At 41.6% G+C, this 23786-nt stretch overlaps 1 protein-coding gene across 1 annotated transcript in view; it reads left to right on the top strand.

The window, feature by feature from the left end:
• The window catches only part of MON2 (MON2 homolog, regulator of endosome-to-Golgi trafficking), a 151641-nt gene that overhangs the window by 124310 nt on the left and 3545 nt on the right, over nucleotides 1-23786 (top strand). Inside the window, exons 31-34 of the mRNA XM_074942137.1 lie at nucleotides 11695-11755; nucleotides 13754-13877; nucleotides 14647-14854; nucleotides 21473-21555. Of these exons, the coding sequence (XP_074798238.1) occupies nucleotides 11695-11755; nucleotides 13754-13877; nucleotides 14647-14854; nucleotides 21473-21555 (476 nt within the window). The remainder of the gene's footprint in view (nucleotides 1-11694; nucleotides 11756-13753; nucleotides 13878-14646; nucleotides 14855-21472; nucleotides 21556-23786) is intronic.

Here is a 23786-nt window from a genome sequence, read left to right as displayed (position 1 = left end):
ACACAGTACTGTACTGTACTTTTTTTGGTCTCTGCTGCTGCCTGATTCCAGTTCCAAATGAGGTGTGTAGTTGACCAGTCAGATTTTAACTCTAGTGTTCGTAACTGTGAGGTCTTACTGTGTATATCTCATTCATTTCGTTTAGGGTTTTTTTGCTGTTCATTCCTCCATATTTCTGTGTATGTATTTTTGGTATGCCAGGCTACTCTGCCTTCTTTTTTTTTCCTTCTCAGTATTTACAATAGAAATTGTATCCTTCTACATTGATCAAGTTGTGTCATATCCCGTATCTTCGTAAAGCCAGCTAAATCGTAATTTTGTTCAATAATGAAAACTTCTAGCTCAGCCAGCTTACTACTTAGTCTTCTAGCATTAGAGAATAGACACATGAAAAATTTTGTTGTTGTTGCTTATTTCCTCGTTAATACCTTTGTCAGCATATCTTTTATTAGTCACAGTTTTCTTTTTCATGTTCTCAAATAAACCCATAGAGACCCAATTTGGTGTTTCAGAATCCCCTTCCCTCCTCCAGCTGCTTCATTTATAGTTCTCACAAGCAATTTTGTTAACCGAAAACTCAAGAGATGGATTTATTTATTGTTCAAGAGAAGTTTCTCCAATTCATATACTCCTTTTAGTAAACTCAGAGGGCCAATGTGTAAACCTTCATTCCCTTCTCCATACACTGCTTTCTGTGCTTTTTTTCCCTAAATAATCTCTCTTCATCAACTGTCAGTATAACCTAATATAGCACTATTTTCCCTCAAAGATGAGTGGCAATTGGGAATACTGGTTTAAAAAAAAAAAATTAGAAGAAAACCATACCACAGTCAGTTGAATCTTATTTTGCTTACATTGCTATGTGTTGTGTGAAAAACTCTGACAGTGATTTTTGTATCCTTTAGAAAGAGGGCTTTCTAGGTCGGAATTCTTAAAAAAGTCAAAGCAGCAGGTTTAAGGGCATTTTGTGATTTAGTTTTAATTTTTCATTTGTGATGCCCAGCATGGCAATCCATTTGATGCTGTATCACCAATCAACTCCTTTCAGTGCTAGAGTTTTCTAAGGCAAGTCGTACACCGCAAACAGGAATTGATCACATTTTCGACACTGTGTAATTAAAACTGTTCAGTTCACCTGTAGCCAAGAAAATGTGCCCCATACTGCAGGATGTATTAAATTTAATCTTTACTCTTTTGTTAGGGGTTAAAGTTTACTTTCCAGAGATTTGCCATAAAATCCTTAGATTTCCTATTAGATTTTACCTTTGATCTTGATGGAGTGCCAGTTGGATATTCTGAGGTTTCAGAGTAGCAGCCGTGTTAGTACTCATTTCTTGAACACATTCAATGGGTATGATATACCATAGAGCAGGGGTCGGCAACCTATGGCATGCGTGCCAATTTTTAATGGCACGTTGCTGTCTGCCGTGGACAGCAGCGTGCCATTAAAAATCCTGCCTGGCCCGGCCCACTCTTCTCTGCCCACTGCTCTCTCCTTGCAGGGCAGGCAAGCTTCCCCCTCCCCCCGCCTCTTCCCCCAGCATGCAGGGTTCCTGCCCCTCCTTCTCTTCCTCCCTGCGGCTGATAAGCTGACGGCCCTTGCTACGGAAGGGGAGAGGGAAAAGTGGAACCGCAGCATGCTCTCTGCTCTGGGGACGTTGGGGAAGGGGGTGGAATCAGGGCATATCCCCTCCAGCCCCCTGCCATGAGCCGCTCAGGGCAGGGGGCTGGGAGCACCCCCATGACCCCAGCCCTCTGCCCTGACCCCTGCACCCCTCTCACACACCCCCAGCCCTCTGCCGTGACCCTGCATCCCGCACATCCCCCAGCCCTTTGCCGTGACCCCTGCACCTCCCTCACACACACCCAGCCATCTGTCCTCACCCCTGCACCCCCCACACACCCTAGCCCCATGCCCTGACTCTTGCACCCCCATATCCATTTCCCCACCCCAACCCTGAGCACCAAACGGGAGCTCCTGCGCGCGCACACACACACACATTCCCACCTGCGCCCCTCGCACCAAATGGGAGCTACCCAAACCTCCTGCCCCAACCCCAAGCCCCCTCCCTCATTCTAGCTCCTGGCCAGACCCTGCACCCCAACCCCCAGCCTGCTCCTTCACCCCCAGCCCTGTTCTCAGTGCACTCCCATCTTCATCTCAGTGCAGAGAGAGGAAGAGAATGGGCCAGAACCAGGGAGAAAGTAGGTACCTACTCTATGTGGACAGGGCCGGGATCCCAGACCGGCAGCGGGCTGTGTGAGGCCGGCAGCCGGGACCATGGCTGGCAGGAGCCGGCGGACGGAACCCCAGACCGACAGCGGGCTGAGCCGCTCAGCCCACTGCTGGTCTGGGGTCCCAGCCGCCAGCCCTGCTTAGCCCGCTGCCGGTCTCAGGTTCTGGCTGCCGGCCCCTTGCCAGCCAGGGTCCCAGCCGCAGGCCCCGCTCAGCCCGCTGCCAGCCTAGGTGAACGGAACCCCAGGCCGGCAGCAGGCTGAGCAGGCCGGCAGTGTAAGATCAGCATTTTAATTTAATTTTAAATTAAGCTTCTTAACCATTTTGAAAACCTTGTTTACATACAACAATAGTTTAGTTATATAATATATAGACTTATAGAGACAGACCTTCTGAAAAACGTTAAAATGTAGTATTGGCACGCGAAACCTTAAATTAAAGTGAATAAATGAAGACTCGGCACACCACTTCTAAAAGGTTGCAGACCCCTGCCTCAGAGATGAGTGCTTCCTTCATTGTGCACGTGACTGACAGTATTAGTAAAGGGAAGTTGGTTATAAATCCATGGTTATAAGTTATTGGTTATAAGTTGCAAAGAATAGGAAAAGCTTTACTGATATATTATGAGATTTGAATTGGCTGTTGCAATAAGTCATATGTGCTGAAAGATGTGATCTTTTCTGAAGAGTTTGGGGTTTAAAAGTTGTCTTAGCCATTTAATAAAAAAATTGATTCATCATGTAGTTCTTACTGTAGCGAATTTATAAACTCCCAGTTAAGAAGTTTATAAGGAATGAATATATATAACAGTGATGCTTTTGGCACAGTGCAAGCAGGAAGAAGTGTATTTGCACCTATCCTGTAACAGCTGCCATTCTATTATTTGTTATAGTGGAGCTCTAGTGCCAGCAGTTGAGAAGCCCTTTGTGTTTAAAGGACAACTCTTGTTAGTACTCTAAAAAATCTATCCGGTTACTCAGCTTGTCTTGAAATTTGATGTGCCGCATGGGATATGGGTAGTGATCCAATTTTGGGGTCTTTTGGTCAATGGGTTCCCAAGATACAGCCCCTTGAAATAAACAGATTTTTAGAAACTTTTTATTAATGCAAAGTTACAAAAAAAGTTACATACAATGTTGTCCATTTCTGGTTCAGGATCAGGTCAATATTTAAAGATTCTGGCTTTTTGGATGGGAAGTCCTCTTCTGAATATACTCAAAATGGTGACCAAATTTCTAAATACACCTCTACCCCGATATAACGCGACCCGATATAACACGAAGTCGGATATAACGCGGTAAAGCAGCACTCTGGGGGGCGGGGCTGCACGCTCCAGCGGATCAGCACGTCTGGCTCCGACATGCTGGTATAAGTGGTGTGTTAAGGGTGCCGGGCCGAGGGTTTGGATAAGGGGCAGAGGGTCTCGGGGGCGGTCAGGGAGCAGAGAGGGTTGGATGGTTCAGATGTTCTGGGGGCGGGGCGGTCAGGGGATGGGGAACGGGGGCGTTGGATAGGGCGTGGGAGTCCTGGGGGGCCTGGGCAGGGATAGGGGTCAGGGCAGTCAGGGGACAGGGAGCGGGGGGGGGGGGGTTGAATGGGTCGGAGGTTCTGAGGGGGCGGGAAGTCACTATTAATAACGGAAATGCTCGAGGCCAAAGCAAGTTCGATATAACGCAGTTTCACCTATAATGCATTAAGATTTTTTGGCTACCGAGAACCGCGTTATATCAGGGTAGAGGTGTACTTGTCCTCTTTTTGACACTTCTCTTGTGTACGTACATACTTAGAGATCAAATCATGACTCTGGTCCTCGCACAGTGGTTACTCCCAAAGAGTGCGTGGGGACCGTCTAGCCCTGTGGGGTAACAAAATTGAGAACATTACTAGTAAAAGAGTTTGGTTCTCCGGTTAGTCTCTTGAGTAAGGATCTAGCACAAACAAATCATACTGAGAATTGCAGAGAGTAAGTTTGAGAGGATTTGTAGGTGGAAAGCTATCACAGCAGCTGGATTATAGCTCAAGGGGATAAGCAGTAAGACTTCGATCCTGAACTCACCCAGCCAGTGACTGTTTAAATCCTACTTCAGGCTGAAATCTGAGAAAGTCTGGAAGGCATATTGCTAAAATCCATCTCTGTGAGGAATTTTTATTTGCGGGGGATGTAATCAAAAATAAAATAAAGATGTGAATGCTTGCTGGTAGGGGAGGGGTATTTTAGGATGTGAAAGGAATAGAGGTGAGAGGGATTTGTAGCTGCATTGAGGGGGGGCTTAGGGGAGAGGGATAGGTAGTAGTGGAGGTCAGAGGGATTGAGGGGATTGGAGGCGGGACACTGAGAAGGGGACATGGGGCTGAGTAGGAGCTCTGGGGGAGAATAGGGACAGGGGCACCAGACATTCTCCCTTCCTGTGTATGTGCTGGGATCTGGAGCCCCCTTGCCCCTCTAGAGGAGTCTGAGCCCCTCTTCCTGCACCCCCCTCCCCCATTATGAGAGCTGGGATATGGGAGGCTTTGCATGTCCATGGGTATCTAGCCCTCCTCATGTAAGCCAGGTTCTGGGGTGGTCCCTGCTCCCTGTGGTGTCTGAGCCCCTGCTCCCCCATTCCCGTGTGTGTGCACTATGATGGGGGGGGAGCTTGTTAGGGTTGCCAACCCTCCAGGATTGGCCTGGAGTCTCCAGGAATTAAAGATTAATCTTTAATTAAAGATTATGTCATGTGATGAAATCTTCAGGAATACATCCAACCAAAATTGGCAACCGTAGGGCTTGTACTCACCTATGGAAGCCAGTCACATACACACACCCCTCATGTGAGGTAGGTTCTGGAGGGGATTTACCTTTCTGCGTGGGAGTGAGCTCCTTTCCCTACTCCTCCCATCACATGAGATGGGATCTGGAGTACCTTTCCCCTCTAAGGGGGCCTGAGCCATTCTCCCTACCGCTCTTTATGTGAGCCAGGATCTGGATGGGCAGCTTGCAACAAGCATGCTCGGAGCATGCACCAGGAACCAACTGCTGTGAGACGACTGGGATGAGGAGTTGAGAATGGGTATACTTGACACATATCAGAAGCTCTCTCTAACACTGGAGGGGAGGGATAGGAACACCCACTGTCATGAATGGAGCTGTTCACGCATCTCAGAGCTATTATTTCCGGCTGCATTCATCTCCACTGCGTATTTTCTTTCAGCTGCAAACATCTCATTGAGATGAATGGGCCACTTCACACCACTCTGACCCTGCTATGCTGCTGATGTGTAGTTCCTGTTCTCCCCATTCTCCTAATTTCATATAATATTATAGTGGAGCACCAGCTCTGCTCTAGCTAAGGTCGGGAAACTATTCCTGCTTAAAGATGGACTCTTCTTAGTATTCTAAAATCCATATGCTTACATGGATTATCTTGAAATTTGCTATACCTTGTCAGAGTGTAGTGTAGGATTATTAAAATATCCCAGAGTGCATTGTCCCACATGGTGCTGTGTGCATGGCCTCTGGGCTTCTACACCTCCCTGAGGTGTTATAACCTTGTCTATATTAAGACAGTTTTTTGAAAAGTTTCCACTGAATGTAGTTAACACTGTTTGAGCTTCATTAGTGTTAGTAATAGTGGAAGTCAACATTTTAAACATTGTTTCTTCTAAGCCTGCTTATAGTACTTCTAATCAACATGGTACTTCAAATGCTGGTTTATAAACACTTAGGGTTTATTTTGTTGCTAACACCAGTAAAACTAAACTAATACTGGCAATGGTGGGAGGCTTTCTTTCTTTCTTTGCAAAATTGCAATAGCATAGAACAGATAGTTGCCCAGATTTTCCCAGAGTCCACTGATATTAGCACATCTAAGTGGGGTAGTAGGTGTTGCCATGTAAAGCACAGTGGTGATGGTAGAAAAGTTGCTGTGTGGATGCAAATGGAACTGTTTTTCTTTTAACCAGTTAAGGTGATCTTGCCACTTAATCATGATTTTGTAATCAGTTAGGCTATGTCTACACTAAAACTAAGTCTGCTCCCTGATTCACTACCTTTTTTCTCAGCCTTGAATCAAACATCCGGGATTCCTTTGTGTGCTCCTTCAATTGCTCTTTCTCTTCTTGGCAAACAACTGGATTGGCTGCCATGATTTGTCTTCCCCCTTTCTATAATCTAGAAGATGCAAAAACAGAGAAATCTCTGGCCAGCAAAGTTAAGGACAATAGGGTTATGTGTAACAGGAATAAAAGGAACCTCAACAATGGCATTATCCATTAACGGAACAACTGTCAATAATGCAAAAAAGGCATAAGCATTCCATAAACATTTCTGTTCTGTATCTGGGAAAAAGTTAGATGATGTATTCATATCAGATGATGATCATGATGAGGAAATACTTTTAACTCCAACAGTAGCTACTAAAGTTAGACACTTTTAAATCAGCAGGTCTGGATAACTTGCATCCAGCAGTTTACAAAGAGATGGTTGAACAACTTTCTGACCCATTAGTGTTGATTTTTAGTAAGGCTTAGAACACTGGGAAGGTGGCAGAGGACAGGAAGAAATCTAATGTAGTACCGTTCTTTTAAAAAGATAAATGGGATTACCAAATAATAATAGAACTTCCAGTTTGACATTGATCCTGGGGAAGATAATAGACTGGCTGATATGGGACTCAGTTTAAAGATTAAAAGAGGGTAACTAAAGTCAATCAACATGGGATTATGGAAAACAGATTTTTTCAAACTATATTCATATTTTTGATGAAATTACAAATTTAGTTGATAATGGTAATAATGTTGATTTAATATACTTTGATTTCTGTAAGGCGTTTGACTTGATACCACAAAATGTTTTGATGAAGAAAACAGAGCGATACAATTCAACATGGCACATATTAAATTGATTAAAACCTGACTAACTAATAGGTCTCACAATATAATTGTAAATGTGGGGTTATCACTGAGCAGGTATGTTTCTAATAGAGTCCGATAGGGATTGGTTCTTGGCCCTGTACTATTTTTAATAGTTTTATGAGTGATCTGAAAGAAAATACTAAACTTTTACTGATAGTTTGTAGATGACCCAAAGATTTGGGGAGTGGTACATAATGAAGAAGACAGGTCACTGATACTGAATGACCTGGATCCCTTAGTAAACTGGGTTTAAGCAAACCGTATGTGTTTCAGTATGGCCAAATGTAGGGTCATTCATCTAGGAACAAATAATGTAGGTCATACTTACATGATGGGGCACTCAATCCTGGGAGGGAGTGACTCTGAAGAAAACTTTGGGGTCATGGTGGATAATCAGCTGAACATGAGATTCCAGGCTAAAAGGACTAATGTGACCTTGCACGTATAAACAGGGGAATAGGAGTAGGGAGATTATATTACATCTGTATTTGCAAGCGCTCGTGTGTCCAGTTCTGGTGTCCACGCTTCAGGAATGCTGTTGAAAAATTAGAGAGGGTTCAGAGAAGAGGCACTTAGAATCCAAGCCCGCCATAGTGCCAAAATTTGGCTTAGAGATGCAGATAATTAAATGTGGTGGAAGAGTTCCAAAATTAAAACATTAGATTTGGATTGCAACACTTTGCAGCCTTCAGTGATGGAGCAGTTAGATGCTGAACAATCTAGATATTGACTTGTGACACGTACAAAAGAAGAGAAGAGACACAAGAATGATCAAAAGATTGGACAGTGTGCCTTTCAGTGAAAGACTCAAGGAGTTCAGTCTATTTAGCTTACCAATAAGGTGAAGGAGTGATTTGATCACAATCTGTAAGATCCTACAAGAGGAACCAGAGTAACAGCCGTGTTAGTCTGTATTCGCAAAAAGAAAAGGAGTACTCCTTTTCTTTTTACAAGAGGAACATAAATTTGATAATTAAGGGTTCTTCAGGTTATTAAACAAAGGTGTAACAAGATCCAATAGCTAGAAGTTGAAGCTACACAAATTCCTACTAGAAGGAAGGTGCAATTGTATAAACATTGGAACAACTTAACACAAATTGTGGTGGATTTTCCATCACTGGAAATTAAGTCAAGATTGAATGTTTTTCTGAAAGATATACTCTACTTCAACCACAGCCATTGGACTTGAAGCAGGAATTAATGCAGGCAAGTCCTGTGGCCTGTGTCATTTAGGAAATCAAATTAGATGATCACAGTGGTCTGGCCTTGGGATCTGTGACTTTACCCTTTGTCTCTTGAGTTGGGGTAGATTTGCAATCTACCTGTGGGGCTGGATGTAGGTAGATTTTTTTTTTTTTTAATGAAACCTAGGTAGGAGAGGAGAAACTAAAGTATATTCAAGGTTGTATGGAGGCAGTTGTTGGTGTTGTCAGAAGAGTCCAGGCCAATGAAAAAATGAAACATTAATTTCTCCGTCATAGAACATAACATCCTCCAAGCAATAAGGATTGCTTTCTTTACAATGGACATTTAGAGAGAGACAACTACATTGTTTTTTCTAATAAGCCAAAATCATTCTGAACTTTTAAGAGTCAATATATTATTCCTTTAAGTTAAACTTTAATTTGCACCAACAGAACTGTGAGTAGCATGCTGGTGTATTACTGCATAACAATAATTCTTAGAGACTTTTTTGGAAGCAGCTTAAACCATTATATGAAGTAATATTCAAAACCAGAAAAAATGTGTGCATATGTACATAGACTATAACAACATACAAAAAAACGACATCAAAAGAACACTGAGGTTGAAAAGTCAAGCGCTCAAAAGTGGGGACATGCCAGAATTAAGGTTGCTTTTGCAGCCTTTAATTCAGTCTCCCTTATATGTATGCACTGTGATACAACCTTTAATTACATCATTACTACAGTTCTTGCATAGACATCTTCCCCATTCAGTGTACACGAAGAGTAGTGCTCGTTGAACGGGTGGCTAATCAATATCTTTATATCCTCAGCATTTGGCGTGTGGGTCCTGTGCTGGCTTACTGCACAGCACGCAACACCTGCAGCAAATACAGAATTTTAAATTTTCTTACTCCTTTTTTTATGGCACCCATTACTGCAGTAGCTGAGTGTTTCACAAACATTATTTAATTTAGCTTCACAATATTCCTGTGAGGCAGAGAGATATTGTTTGTAGTATCTAGATCAGTGGTCCCCTAACTTTTCATGGTCATGCCCCCCCATGGCGGCCAGGACCAGGAGCAGACGGGGTAAAGGGGCCAAAACTGGGGCCCCAGTTGGGGGTGGGGCTAGGAATGGAAGCCATAGCAGGGCCACAATTGGAAGCAAGTCTGGGGCTGGGAGCAGAGCCGGAGCAGGGCTGGGAGCGGAGCCGGGGGCAGAGCAGGACCTCCCCACTTCCCATGGTGGCTGGCCAGGGCCCCCTGTGCCCTCCCAAACATTCATCCGCACCCCTCTGGGGGGGGAGGGGTGCCCCACAATTTGGGGATCTTTGGTCTAAATTGTTTTTAAAAACAAGCCAGAAAAAGAGAATTTCTATTTGCGTCATTGTGAACCTTTATATCCATAGCACAGATCTTTACTGCTTGAGCTAATGGAGTAACTGGTAGCAGTAGTAGGCTTTTATCCTCCATTTAGACCAGTCCCAAGCTGGGGATAGGGTACACAGTTTGCAGTGGTTTCTACAAGAATTTTCTAGACAGCAAATGAATGTTAGGACTTGGGCTTTCTGGAGGGGAGTATAGTGGTTACAGACCCTTCTGTTGTTTTCCTCCCTGAAGCCTATCCCCTTTTGGACCTGGCCCCCCTTTCTCCACTTTTATCCACCTCCAACCTACACTTGTCTGTTCTGCTCCTCATCCCTCTGCATTCAAGTTAAGGTGTCTTTCTTCTCCTCGTCCATGCTGCTTGGCCGCTAGCATGGGAAGCACTGAAAGCAAAGGAGAGAGAGTCTCCTTCCTTTCAGTTTTAGTGTCAGGAGTCACAGTGGCCCCCAGCAGACAGGATGAGCAATTGCAGGGAAAGTCCTGAAGCCTTGGAATTGAGTATGAACAATGTGGTTGACATAAAGGAGATATGTGGGACTGGAACATGTTCAGTGCAGACAGAATGTTTGGAGAATCTAGCTGCCAAATTCTGAGAGGCTTCCTTTTGCATAGGGTTATAAATTGGCCATATTTGGGTGAATTTTCACAGGAGAAGCAAAGTACATGACCCTGACCCCAAAAGGACCCCTGTGCTTTTGTCTCTGCTTTAAAGCATGGAGGTCCTAGAATTTCTCAGTGAAATGGTCGTAAGGATTTTTTTAACACTGGCAAAAAAACATTTTCCCCTAACTTCGTCCTCAGAAATTGCGGAATCGTTTTTACTGAATGGTTAAAGCTTGGCAAAGTTATAAGCAACTAAAACCAGTGTCTTACAATGCACAGCATTAGGCAAACTTAACTATAGGAGTCCCTGGATAATAAATTACATAAAAAATGTAAACTCAAATATGAGGATTGGGTGCTGTCTACTGACAGGACAAAAAGACTGTGCCAACTGTTTTGAAACTTACAGAAGCTCTCAGCCTCATAAATGAAGGGCACATGCATTACAAAAGTGATGTGACATCGTAGAGGAGAAAACATGAAATAATTCAGAATTAATTGTTTGTGAAACACCCACAATACTTCAGTTTCATGTCAGCATTGTGATTTAAAATATGGAACAAGCCCAAATATTTTTATGGAGTAGAATTCAGTGATGGATGCACTCTTGTTAAACAGGAATGAGAGAAAATGAACATTTGGTAGTTCAAATTGTGTGTGTTTGTTTTTTTTAAAAGAGGGGAGAATATTGTACCAATTACAAAAATCTGGTACACATGTGGAAAACCATGTAAAATTCAAATGAAGTGCTTTTTAAGGTAAGTTTAAAAATAAAAATGACAAAAATACCATAACCTTGTGTCCAGAGGGGATAAGCAACAATGGTAAAATATGTTTGATCCACTGCGGTGTGTCTGTGGAATCTTTGTAAAGGGTTTACAGTGGTCCTCTACCTTTTCATGGTTGCTATTATGACATGAACAGAAAGGAACCTGTTGGTACATTGATAAATTACTCCTGTACTACAGTCTTTATCTTTGCAAATTTCTGATTTTTTTAATTGAAGTGCTGTTTTAAAAAACACTAATACAGATGATTACAAACACATGCAATAGCTAATGAAACAAAGTACATATCAAAATCATACTGTCAATGACAAATGATTACTATTTAAAGTCAATAATCAACTGTTTTTGTAACACTTTATTATGGTTTCTTACATTTTTTAATACAATGTTTTTTTCCTCAGTCCTTTTTAGCTTGTTTTATTTATTCTTATGCTGTAATTCTAAAATATTAATTAGTCTCTGGTATATACAGTACTGGCTTTAGGTATATCAATATTTGTTATTTTCATACCGTGCATGCTTCTGTCTCTTTATCTTTACAATTTCCAGAAGATTCTACTCACTTTAAAAGTATAACATAATATTTTCATGTTTCTTTTTAGTATACCTCCAGATAATCTTTCTATTCAAGAGTTTCAGAGAAACGAGAGTATTGATGTTGAGGTGAGGAGACGAGTGTCTTTGTATAAGTTTTTGTATTACTTTGTATATAAACTAACTAGGAATGTTCAGACTCATAGGTAACTGTCATAAATTAACATCTGGATAAAACTGTGGTTGTTATTGAATTTTACTGACTTGGCTGCAACTTTTTTGATCAGTAAAAAAGGTAACAAAACCATGGGTCCAGACTGTGGCTGTCTTTTGGGGTGTGCATAGTGGTGGGAAGCCATGCACAAGGAGTTCTTTGTTGGTATCAGCTGGGGTGCAAGACAACCCCAAGGAGTGGGGAGGAAGTGGGACATCTCTGCCTCCCACACATTATCTGGCTCTGCATAGAGGTAATGCATGTGGCAGCCTCCTAAGGGATGGCATAATCGCTGCAATTCTCCAGAGTTCACTGAAGCCTCCTGCTGTCCTGAATTAAAAAGTCTCGTTAGGTTTTTCTGAGAAGGTGCAGCTCCATCCAGTCCCATACTCAAGGTCATACTTTAATGGCACAATCTGTCCCATAATTGTTAAATAGAATTATTTCTGTATTCATAAATAGTCCTCCTCAAACACTCATAGAGGACCACACTGTGAATCCCTTACTTCCATTTGTGAACTGTTACTCACACAAGTAACTGCTTACCATTTGAGAGTAACATGTTCACAACCTGGCCTAACGTGAATGCCTCATGTTGCACTTTCTTAAGAGTGAAGCAACGCTTGATTAGCCAAGAGATTGCACGCATTCAGTAATCATGATTATTTAAGCAGTGACTGTATTCACCTCTAGAAAAAAACAAAGAAAGAAAGAACGGGAAAATATGGTCCTTGCTCCAGACACTTTAAATCTAAATGGACAGATGAAGCAACTCAGACTCATAGTGCCCTTGATGACCTCAGGCAGGTTATCAGACAGCACTGCAGTTTAAATAGGTGTGCTATAGTAGTTGGTTGGGTTAACATTGGAAAAGCCTTGGAGAAGGAAGAGACATTTGAATGAAGAGAGACTGGTCACTTTTCACACCAGGGCTGAGTTAAGAGTTCTAGATTGAAGGGCAGTGATAATTAAGCTTTAGCTTCAGTTATCTCCCAAGGACTGCAGCCGGGATATACAGAGCTCAGGATTAATAATGGAAGCAGGGTCCCCTGTAGTGGCCTAGATCAGTGGTTCTCAACCTACACAGAAGTCTTCCAGAGGATACATCAACTCATTTAGATATTTGCTTAGTTTTATAACAGGCTACATAAAAAGCACAAGCAAAGTCAGTACAAACTAAAATTTCATACAGACAATGACTGGTTTATACTGCTCTATATACTATACACTGAAATACAAGTGAAATACTTACATTCTAATTGATTTATTTTATAATTATATGATAAAAATGAGAAAGTAAGCAATTTTTCAGTAATAATATGCTATGATACTAATATATTTTTATGTCAGATTTTGTAAGCAAGTAGTTTTTAAGTGAGGTGAAACTTGGGGGTATGCAAGACCAATCAGACTCCTGAAAAGGGGTGCAGTAGTCTGGAAAGGTTGAGAGCCACTGACCTAGATCTAGTGTGCAGTAAAACAGATCTACTGATGGGCATGGCACCTAACTCCAAATTCAGATTGAAGTAAACATTTCAGCAATGATTTTCAAAATTCAATGGGATCTATTGAGTGATCTGCCCTTCATAAGATCAGGCAGATGCCTAAAATATGAATTTAGAAGCCTAATTTTAAGATCCTATTTTTGAAAAGTTTAGCCATCCTGTATTAGCAATTTTACAACAGTAAGCATAGTAAATATAAAAGATGTTGCTTCTCAAGTTTCACTGAGCATGACCATTATTCATACTTTATTTGAACATTGTTTTGTTACATTTAATTAATGCATCCAGACTATAACTTTCCGTATCTTGTTCCATTTCTTTAAGTTTATATATGTCTTCTGTTAGTTATAATTTTAATCACTGAATTTTTCCTAGAAAACAAATTTAAATGTATTTCATTTGTTTTAGGTGGTGCAGCTCATCAGCACAGAGATACTGCCATATGCTAATTTTATTCCCAAGGAATTTGTTGGTCAGATAATGACTATGCTTAATAAAGGTTCAATACATTCTCAGTCATCCTCATTTACGGGTATGTTACCTGAATTATAAACAAAAGATATAAAAACAGTGTAAAAATCCTGTGGAAGGCAAATTAAAGTGTGCATATTACAATACTGATTTTACCAAAGATTTTAAACTGCATGTATTACTTATTCACCAATATCATGAATAAGTTTCCAGCCCACAGAGGTGATCTCAAATACTGTAATTTCTTAATCTATGGGATAACTTTCATGCTATGAAGAATGCATAGTATTTTGTTTGCAACTTTCTGGTAATATTTCTGCATTTTGGGGCAAATATCTTTTTTTAAGGATGCACTCTTGTCTTTGTAGTTACCTAGGCTTTGAGTCCTTTTGTTTGTTTGTTTGTTTGTTTGTTTGTTTGTTTGTTTAAACTGTCTTCCTCCACTTCCCACTCAATTTGGTCTCCAGCATGCAGGTTAAAATAGGTTCTGGTAATAATTTTAGGCAATTGCAATCCATAAAAAAAAAAAAAATCTTGTTCTTTGAAATTAAGTGACCTTGATAAAACTAAGGGGTGTAACTGACTAGACATTGCTTTTAGATTAAAGCTTAATAGCTAAGTTAAACACTAATTGAAAATATGCAGCTGTTTCTGAATTTTATGTACTATTTAAAAATGGCTGTACTGCTATCTTTTTTCAAAATGTGTGCTTTACAGTATTTGTAAATATTTTAAATACTGTAAGTATGATTAAGGCAGCTATTGAAATTAAAAAATACGGTATGTTTACCAAGCTTGTTGCACTATTAAAGATTATTTTACTTTGACAGAAGCAGAAATAGATATTCGAATGAGAGAAGAATTTTCTAAGATGTGCTTTGAAACGCTGCTTCAGTTTTCATTCAGTAATAAAGTCACAACTCCTCAGGAAGGATACATCTCTAGAATGGCACTGTCTGTACTCTTGAAAAGATCACAGGATGTACTGTATCGCTACATAGAAGATGAAAGATTAAGTGGCAAGTGTCCTCTTCCACGGTATGTACTGTTTAAAAAAACAAACAAAAAAACCAAACGTGCCAATATATTATGGTAGAAAAAAATTTATTTATAATTAAGAATATAATTTGACCCAAAAAAATCTGCTGTTCTTCAAGTAGTGTCCGTATGGGTGCTCCACTCTAGGTGCAAGACTTCACCAGCCTTCCTCCTTTTGGGAACCGCTTTTACCACTTCCAGTGGGCTTGGGAGTCCATCACTATGGACAAGTGGGTTTTGGGGATAATTTCCTCTTCTCCCTGTCATTCCCCCTTCCCATGAGAAGCTGCTACGGCAGGAAATAGACCGCCTTCTACACCTAGGTGCTATAGAACCAGCAGAGGGGAAGGGGTTTTATTCCAGATAGAGTGGTAGTTGAAGATTCAGCCTAGATTTAAGAGTACTCAATAACTTTGTCAAGGCACAAAAATTCAGAATGGTGACACTTGCAACAATAATCCCATCACTGGATCAAGGAGATTAGTTCTCAGCCTTTGACCTTCAGGATGCATATTTCCACATTGAGATCCACCCATCCCGCAAATGATTCCTATGCTTTAAAGTCGGCCAGTACAAATCAATTGCACGCACACAAAATGGGAAATGACTGCCTAGGAAGGAGTACTGCAGAAAAGGACCCTGGGGGTTATAGTGGATCACAAGCTAAATATGACTCAACAGTGTAACACTGTTGCAAAAAAGGAAACTTCATTCTGAGGTGTAAGTAAGACGAGAAATAATTTTCACTCTACTCCTCATTGATGAGGCCGCAACTGGAGTATTGTGTCTAGTTCTGAGAGCTGCATTTCAGGAAAGAAGTGAACAAATTTGAGAAAGTCCAGAAGAGAGCAACAAAAATTATTAAAGGTCTAGAAAACATGACCTATGAGGAAAGATTGAAAAAATTGGTTTTGTTTAGTGGAAAATAAAAGACTGAGGGGGGGACATAATAGTTTTCAAGTACATAAAAGGTTGTTACAGGGAGGAGGGAGGAAAAAAATTTCTCCTTAACCTTAGGATAGGACCAGAAGCAATGGGCTTAAATTGCAGCAAGGGCGGTTTCAGTTGGACATTAGGAAAATTTGTGTCAAGGTAGTTAAGCACTGGAACAAATTGCCGGGGGAGGTTGTGGAATCTCCGTCATTGAAGGTTTAAGAACAGATTAGGCAAACACCTGTTAGGAATGGTCTAGTTTTACATAGTCCTATCTTGAGCGTAAGCAACTGGAATAGATGACCTATTGAGGTCCCTTCCAGTCCTACACTTCTATGATTTTCAGTACAGCGTACTCCATTTTGGCCTATCATATGCCCCACAGGTATTTTCAAAGATCATGTCAGTAATAGTGGCTCATCTCTGCAGGAATGCAATTTTGGTGTTGCCTTACGTAGACGATTGGCTTCTGAAAGGACACTCCTGGGAGCTGACTTCTCAGGCAATGTACGAAGCCATAGAACTCTTCCTGAAGCTGAGCCTGCAATTGAGCAATCTGAAGTCCACGTTGACCCCTGTGCAAAAGAGCCTTCCTCCCAATGCACAGGTTTATGTCCCCTGCAGACTTAATCAGTAAGATTCCAATCAGCCCTTAGACCCTGGTCAGGCACTGTCTCTGGCTCCTGGGGAATACAGTGGCTGGCACTTTCATTATAGATCACTAAGCCCCTACCAAATTCACAGTCCATGTTGGTGACTTTCACAGTCATAGGATTTTAAAAATTGTAAATTTCATGACTTCAGCTATTTAAGTCTGAAATTTCACTGTGTTGTAATTGTAGGGGTCCTGACCCAAAAAGGAGTTGGGGGGTTCGGGGGGAGTTGCAATGTTATTGTAGCGGGGGTTGCGGTACTGCTACCCTTACTTCAGTGCAGCTGCTAGTGGCAGTGCTGCCTTCGGAGCTGGGCAGCTGGAAAGTGGCAGCTGCTGGCCAGTATCCCAGCTCTGAAGTCAGAACCGCTGTCAGCAGCAGCACAGAAGTAATGATGGCATGGTATGGTATTGCCACCCTTGCTTCTGCCTGAAGAGCTGGGCTCTCAGTCAGCAGCTGCCACTCTCCAGCCACCGAGCTCTGAAGGCAGCAGCGCAGAAGTAAGAATGGCATGGTATGGTATTGCCACCCTTACTTTTGTGCTGCTGCTGGCGGAGCGCTGCCTTCAGAGCTGGGCGCCCGGCCAACAGCCGCCACTCTCCAGCCCCCCAGCTGTGAAGGCAGCACAGAAGTAAGGGTGGCAATACCACGATCCCCCTAAAATAACCTTGTTGGACCCCCTTGCAACTCCCTTTTGGGTCAAGACCCCTAATTTGCAAAATGCTGGTGTCCCCCCCTCCCCAATGAAATCTGTCCAGTATAGGGTAAAAGCACACACAAAGGCCAGATTTCACAGTCTGTGATGCTTTTTTCATGGGCATGAATTTGGTAGGGCCCTATAGATCACACATGACTGCTTATGCGATGTATTTAAGGGTAGGTCAGGATGGTTTATTCGCTTAGCAGACAGTCTCAACATGTTGCTTTCCATACCCAGTTCTGTAAAGTTGGTGGAAAGATCCTCACAACTTGTGTGCGGGAGTCCCCTTCATCTGTACTCCCCCAAGGACTGTCATAATGACAGATGCTTCTCTGTTGGGATGGCATGCGCGTCTAGACACCCAACAGTTCAGGGTAGGTGGACGCCCCAAGAAACTTCTCTGCATATCTTCCTCCTGGAACTCAGTGTTACCCTGGAAACAGAATTTAGGTATGCTCCCAGTAGCTCACCTAGTGACCCCTCCAGGGTTTACCAAAAGCTCCCTCAAAACAACCCACCTATTAACCATCAGGTATGAATCTCCAGGGTGGCTAAAGCAATTCCTGGAGGACATGGATACAGACTTCTAATAAATGTTTGATGCAGGTAGTATCTTTTCAAAATAAGTCACCCTTTTATTGGTGCAAACACAAATCCTTAACACAATAACACAAATCCCCAACACAACAGGCTAAAGCGCCCCCCAAAACTATATTACCACACAGTTTGACATGATGCTAAGTGACTGCACCCTGCTTATGGTGATCAGTCATTCACAGGCCGCTGACTGTTCCTGGTAACAGTCTTCAGATTATTCCTCTCTGATCTTCTTCTGCTGTCCTGCTCCTGGTCTTTTCCCTCTTTAGTGAACTGCTCCTGGTCTTTTCCCTCTACTGGACTGAATAGATAGTACCGAACAGGCAAAGCAAACGAACAGAACACTGATGTCCTCTGTACTTCTTCTTATATCCTTTTCTGACAGGCTTGATTGACATGTTCTTTTGCTTGCTTTTGCTAATAACTTTTTGTCAGAACTCTCCAGAGCACATACCACTTATAACATTTATTTTTAACATATCTGGTTTCATGATCAAAATTACCTCATTACTTGCCATTTTGTAACACAGTTTCTAATATACCTAGTCTTATGATCAAGTGCCTTGTTGCAGGTTGTTCATGCCACTTTGCAACATTGTCTCTAAGGTACCCAGAAGGTGTCCAACCTCCTGGTAAAGGTTATCTCACCTCTGTTTTCCCTGTCAACTTCTCCCCTGTCAATTTAAGTACTACATAACCTACAGCTTTCATCTAATAGTGGAGAGACTCTTGCTTATTCAAAATGGAGGCCGGGGATACAAGATGGAGTCTGGGGCCTTCAAAAAGGGGTTTATCTGGTATCAAGAGCAGGCAGATGCGCATGTCTCCAGTTTCCTGCCACTAATTAGAGGCAAAAACATAAAGGTCATGACTGACAACATGTCATAAATGTTTTATATAAACCAGCAAGGAAGAGCAAGATCCCCCTCCCTTGTGCTGAGGCTATAAAGCTTTGGAATTGGAGTATATGCAATCAGATTTTTATCACAAAATACCTTCCAGGAGTTCAGCACGTGACCGCAGACAGACTCAACAGGCACTTCTCTCAAGACCATGAGTGGGAGATAGATTAAACCATACTTCACCACATATTCTACCAATGGGGTACCAGATAGACTTTTTCACCCCAGCAATAAACAGGAAATGCACCCAGTTTTGCTCCAGAACTAGTCAGCGTCATTGATCCCTGGGGAATGCCTTTCGCTTCCAGTGGTCGCTGGGTCTCTATATACGTTCCCCCCAACTCCTCCAATATCCAGAGTCCTACTCAAAAAGAGACAAGGCCAGAGTTGACAAACATGGTGTCCTTATCTGATACAGATGAGTGTTCTGCCCAATTACTCTTCATGCCGCTCCTCCTCTCCTCTCATAGAAGAGTGAAGAGATCCTTCACCCCAGTCTTAGAATCCTTCACCTCAAAGCATAGCTGGTCGGTGATTCATGGGCATAGAAAATGCCTGTTCACAGCAAGTAAAAAGGGGGCTACTGCACAGCAGAAAACAGTCTACACCCTGCACTTACAAAAATGGACAAGATTTGCCCATTGGTACGATCTCAAACACATTGCACCAACAACCGCATTGCTGCCAGATGTACTGGACTACATTCTAGAACTACAGACCTCGGAGTTATCACCGAGTTCCATTAGCATTCATTTGGCAGCCACCCTCCAATAGAAGGTTACTCTCTCAGCCCACCCAACAACAATGAGGTTCCTCAAAGGCCTGTGCAAGGTTTTTCTGCCAGTTAAATGCCCTACTACAGTTCAGAACCTCAGTTTGGTTCTTAAATGCTTTACAAGACCACTGTTTGAACCTATGGCTGCCTGCTCACAGCTCTGTTTCTCAGTAAAAGTGACATTTCTGATTGCCATCACATTGGCTCACTGAGTAGGGGAAATGGGGTTTTTATGGCACACACCATATTTTTCAGAGACAATATTACATTATGACAATACCAAGTTTTTTCCAAAGGTACCCTCTGATTTCCATATTAATCAGCCCATTCACATCCCTGTCTTTCACTATGAACCTCACCAGGATCAGAGGGAGGCATTGCTCCACACGCTTGATGTTAGGAGAGCCCTGGCCTTGATAGGACTAAACATTTCAGGATGACCTCCCGATATTGTCTTGATCACAGACAGAACAAAAGGAGTTGCAATCTCTAAACAGAGGCTCTCTAGCTTGATAACTGACTGCATTAGTAACTGCTACCGATCTCATAATCTTGAAGCACCCACTGACATACAAACTCACTCTGAAATCTGTTTCCACCTCCAGCCTTTCTTAAGAATGTTCCTATCATTGAAATATTTAAAACCTCAACACGAGCTTCCATGCATACATTTGCTGAATGCTATGCTATAATTCACCACTCTGCTTCTGATACTGTGTTTGGCTCAGCAGTACTTTCTTACACACTGAATTAGACTCCAAAGCCGCCTCTTCCTTAAAAGGGAACTTCTCTGTAGTCACCTAGAGTGGAGAACCAATAGGGACACTATTCGAGGAAGAAGAAATGGTTACTCATCCCGTGCAGTAACTGCAGTTCTTCAAGATGTATGACCTGATGGTGCTCCACTACCCACCCTCCTTCTGCTCTGCTGCAGTTACCTGTCATGGGGCTTCATGGTAGAGAAGGAACTGACGATGGTTAGTCTGTGCAATGCTATATAGCAACACCATGGAGCACAAGGTGGAGTAACACTCATGCTCAGGCTGAACAGACACTGCTATGAAAAATCTCCCATGGAAGTACAAGGGGCACAAATGCTCCTAGAGTGTGGACACAGAGGGACACATCTCGAAGAACTGCAGTTACTGCACAGGGTGAGTTACCATTTCTTATGGAAGAATGTGTAAGGGCAGGGAGTTTCAGATCAAATGTCAATGCCAAATTTGGGAAGCTTTTGATTGGAAGGACCTTAAGAAGTGGTTATCCTCAGGACTATTACCCAGAGTTCAGGAGTGCAACATATAGTAGTACAATTTTCAAAGACAATGAAATAGAAGTTTCTGTAACCATCTCTTCCTTTATTTCTAGCAGAGGTATTGATAGGTTGATGAGAAAATAATCAAGTTCCTAAAAATAAAATAATAGCAAAGTAACAGTATTCTGAAGCATTATTCATACCATAATTGTTGAAATAGAAAGCTGAACATAAATATATTGTAAAATTTTTAAAGGTACCAATGCCCTTTCTTAATCTGAAACATTTCTGGTAAATAATTCCTATAAAATACGATAAGAGCTTAAAGAAAATTTCACTGTATCCTTGTAGCTATCTCCCATTGTAGTCTACATCCTTTAATCTTGCTAGAGCCTTGTTTACCCAAACACTTAAATAACTTAGGCATCTCAGTCCCATTCAAAAGCTTTTGCAAATTTTATCCATTGAGTACATGATTGAATAAATTACTTCTGTGGGACTATTTATATGCTTGAAGTTAAGCACATATATTAGTGTTTGCATGATTGAGGCCTGTATTGACATGATTTCTAAAAATTAAATTAAATATAAATTGGTCACAGGTGGGGAAATGGCATCAGCTAAAGATGAATGTTAATTACAGCTTTAAATAACCTTGGTTTCACTGGGTTGTGTCCCAAAGGTTTTATTGTTCAAAATTTGTTTTTGTATTTGCTATATAAAAGTCAACAGAAGAATCATATTCTGGGAAACATTTTTTGAAATTGTACAGTTGATGATAGTTTATATTTTTCCCCTTGTAGGCAGCAAGTAACAGAAATCATATTCGTTTTAAAAGCTGTCAGTACTCTAATAGATTCACTTAAGAAAACTCAGCCTGAAAATGGTAAGTTGTTTTAATCAGAAGTCTAAACAAAATTGTGGATGTAATATGTTTGTGCAAAAATCGCTATTTCCAAGAAAAGTATCCTCCATAAGATTCTTAATTTGCCCTTTCAAGTAGAAAGTAGAAATTTTTAAAACATCTCTTTAATAGGTCCATCAGCCTACATCTCTGAGATGCAGGTGACACAAAATAATATCTAACTCTTATATAGAGCTTTTCATCAGTCGCTCTCACAGCACTTTACAAAAGAGTATCACTAGAGTATCACTAGACTAGAAAGCTTCCAGCTGTGGTACCAATGCCCTTTCTTAATCTAAAACATTTTTTGGTAAATAATTCCTATAAAATATGATAAGAGATTTAAAAAAAATTTCATTCTATCTTTGTAGCTATCTCCCATTGTAGTCTACATCCCTTAATCTTGCTAATCCTTATTTACCCAAACCATATTCTATTCAGTCTTACAGCTCTCATTCAGTATTAGGTCCATTAAGATTAAGATAGTCATTTATGTAACGTGATAGGGATAAGTTTACTTTTTCTAAAGATACTGTCTGTGTAATATTTTTACTTCTGAGTGTTGGCTACACGAGCAGAACTCCTGTTGCTTTTAGAACATTTTTGGTCCCTATGGGCAGTGTTCACCAGTAGTCTTAACCATTGCTCTTGGAAAACTTACATCCAGGTCATTCTTGACCATAGTCAATTAAGGAATGTTCATCAAGAGCTGTGCTTGTTTTTAACCATTGTATTCCAAAATCAAAAGTAAAACTTCAAGCTGTTGGAAAAAACTTTCTTAGGACAGGGAGCTCAAAATAGCAAACTAAACAAGGCATATAGTTTAAAACTCCCAGCTGTTGAACTGGATGAGAAGTACTATCGTGGATATTACATGTGTTGTGCTGTTCTTTCATGCCCTCTGCTGTCTCTGTTCTTGCATTCTGGAAGGGTTCTAAAATTGACAAGAGGCCTGGTTACTGAAAAGCTTCAAAAAGACTCTTGCAGCTATCACTTTGGATGGCTAATTGCTTTTATTTTCCTCTCCTACCCCAATCAGAAGCACATTTTTAACTGTCACTTTTCAAGGAGGCTCACATTTTTTTCAGGCATGATCACATTCCTTAAAGTGCCGCTTGAAAACTCCCTTAAAACTTTCTCTACATTTTTTTTAGCACAAACAGAAGAGAAAAATACAAAACTAAGGAAGCTTTCAACAAGAATAGAATGGACACTGTTAAAAAGCTGCTGCTTTTTGCCAACTCTGGAAGTCTATAAAATCATACAGAAATTTTCTGCAGTGCATTACTGAAATAATGTGCAAAACAAGAGCAAAATATGCTAGATTCCACTTAATAGCAGTCCTGATATTAACAACTTCCAGTTAATAGCAACGTTTTGCCAGGAACCAGTCCCATCACATTGACTTAATGGGATTCAAATAGTAGCAACTGCATGACACTACTGAGAATTTTTTTTGGTAGAAAGGTCCCAGCCACAGGCAGGTTTGTGGGGCTTCCACAAGGGAAGGAAGCACTGGGACGTGCCTTCCCTGGCTGTAGTTCCACAAACCCGACTGCACCCAGAGACCTGCTGCCAGCAAAGGAGGTAACAGACTGGAGTGCCTGTATCTCCTGCCAAAATCCCAGCACTGTGGGCTGGGAGGGGAGGTTGTGGGCAGATTAGCAGCAGGATGGGGAGCTGCATCCCCGATGCTGGGGCTTTCCACAGGGAATGGTGGTTCTGGGGACACATGGAGCTGCGTGGTACCTTTCCATGCGCTCTCAAGGTTATACCCGCATGTCCCAGCACTTTCTTTCTTGGCCACAGCCCCACAAACCTGCCTTCCACTTGTTGGCAACTTCTGGATAATGGAAACTTTTGCTGGAAACCAAGAGTTTGTTAATAAGCGGAATCTACTGTATCTGAGATTTTCTATCCAGTTTATGATCCTAAAGCATAGTATGCATTACATTAAACCCTGGAGACCTACTAACCTGAAAATGCTTTAGCTTTATATAGTAGATGGTTAACTTGCGCACAAAGCCACAACATAACTTCATTGTCTGTCAGCTCTTTCTTTGTGAGGCAGGATAGTCATCTTTGTGTATCTACCCCATCCCTGATAAATAGGTGGTTCTTAGAGTAGTTGTCCCGATGGGTGTGCGAGTGTTTAGTAGCACACTTCAGGTGTGTGTGTGTTTGGTAGCAGTGTCTGCCCCTGCACCTAATAC

The sequence above is a fragment of the Natator depressus genome, chromosome 1, assembly GCF_965152275.1.
Source record: "Natator depressus isolate rNatDep1 chromosome 1, rNatDep2.hap1, whole genome shotgun sequence".
Taxonomy (NCBI): Eukaryota; Metazoa; Chordata; order Testudines; family Cheloniidae; genus Natator; species Natator depressus.
This window is presented reverse-complemented; position numbering and strand designations above follow the sequence as displayed.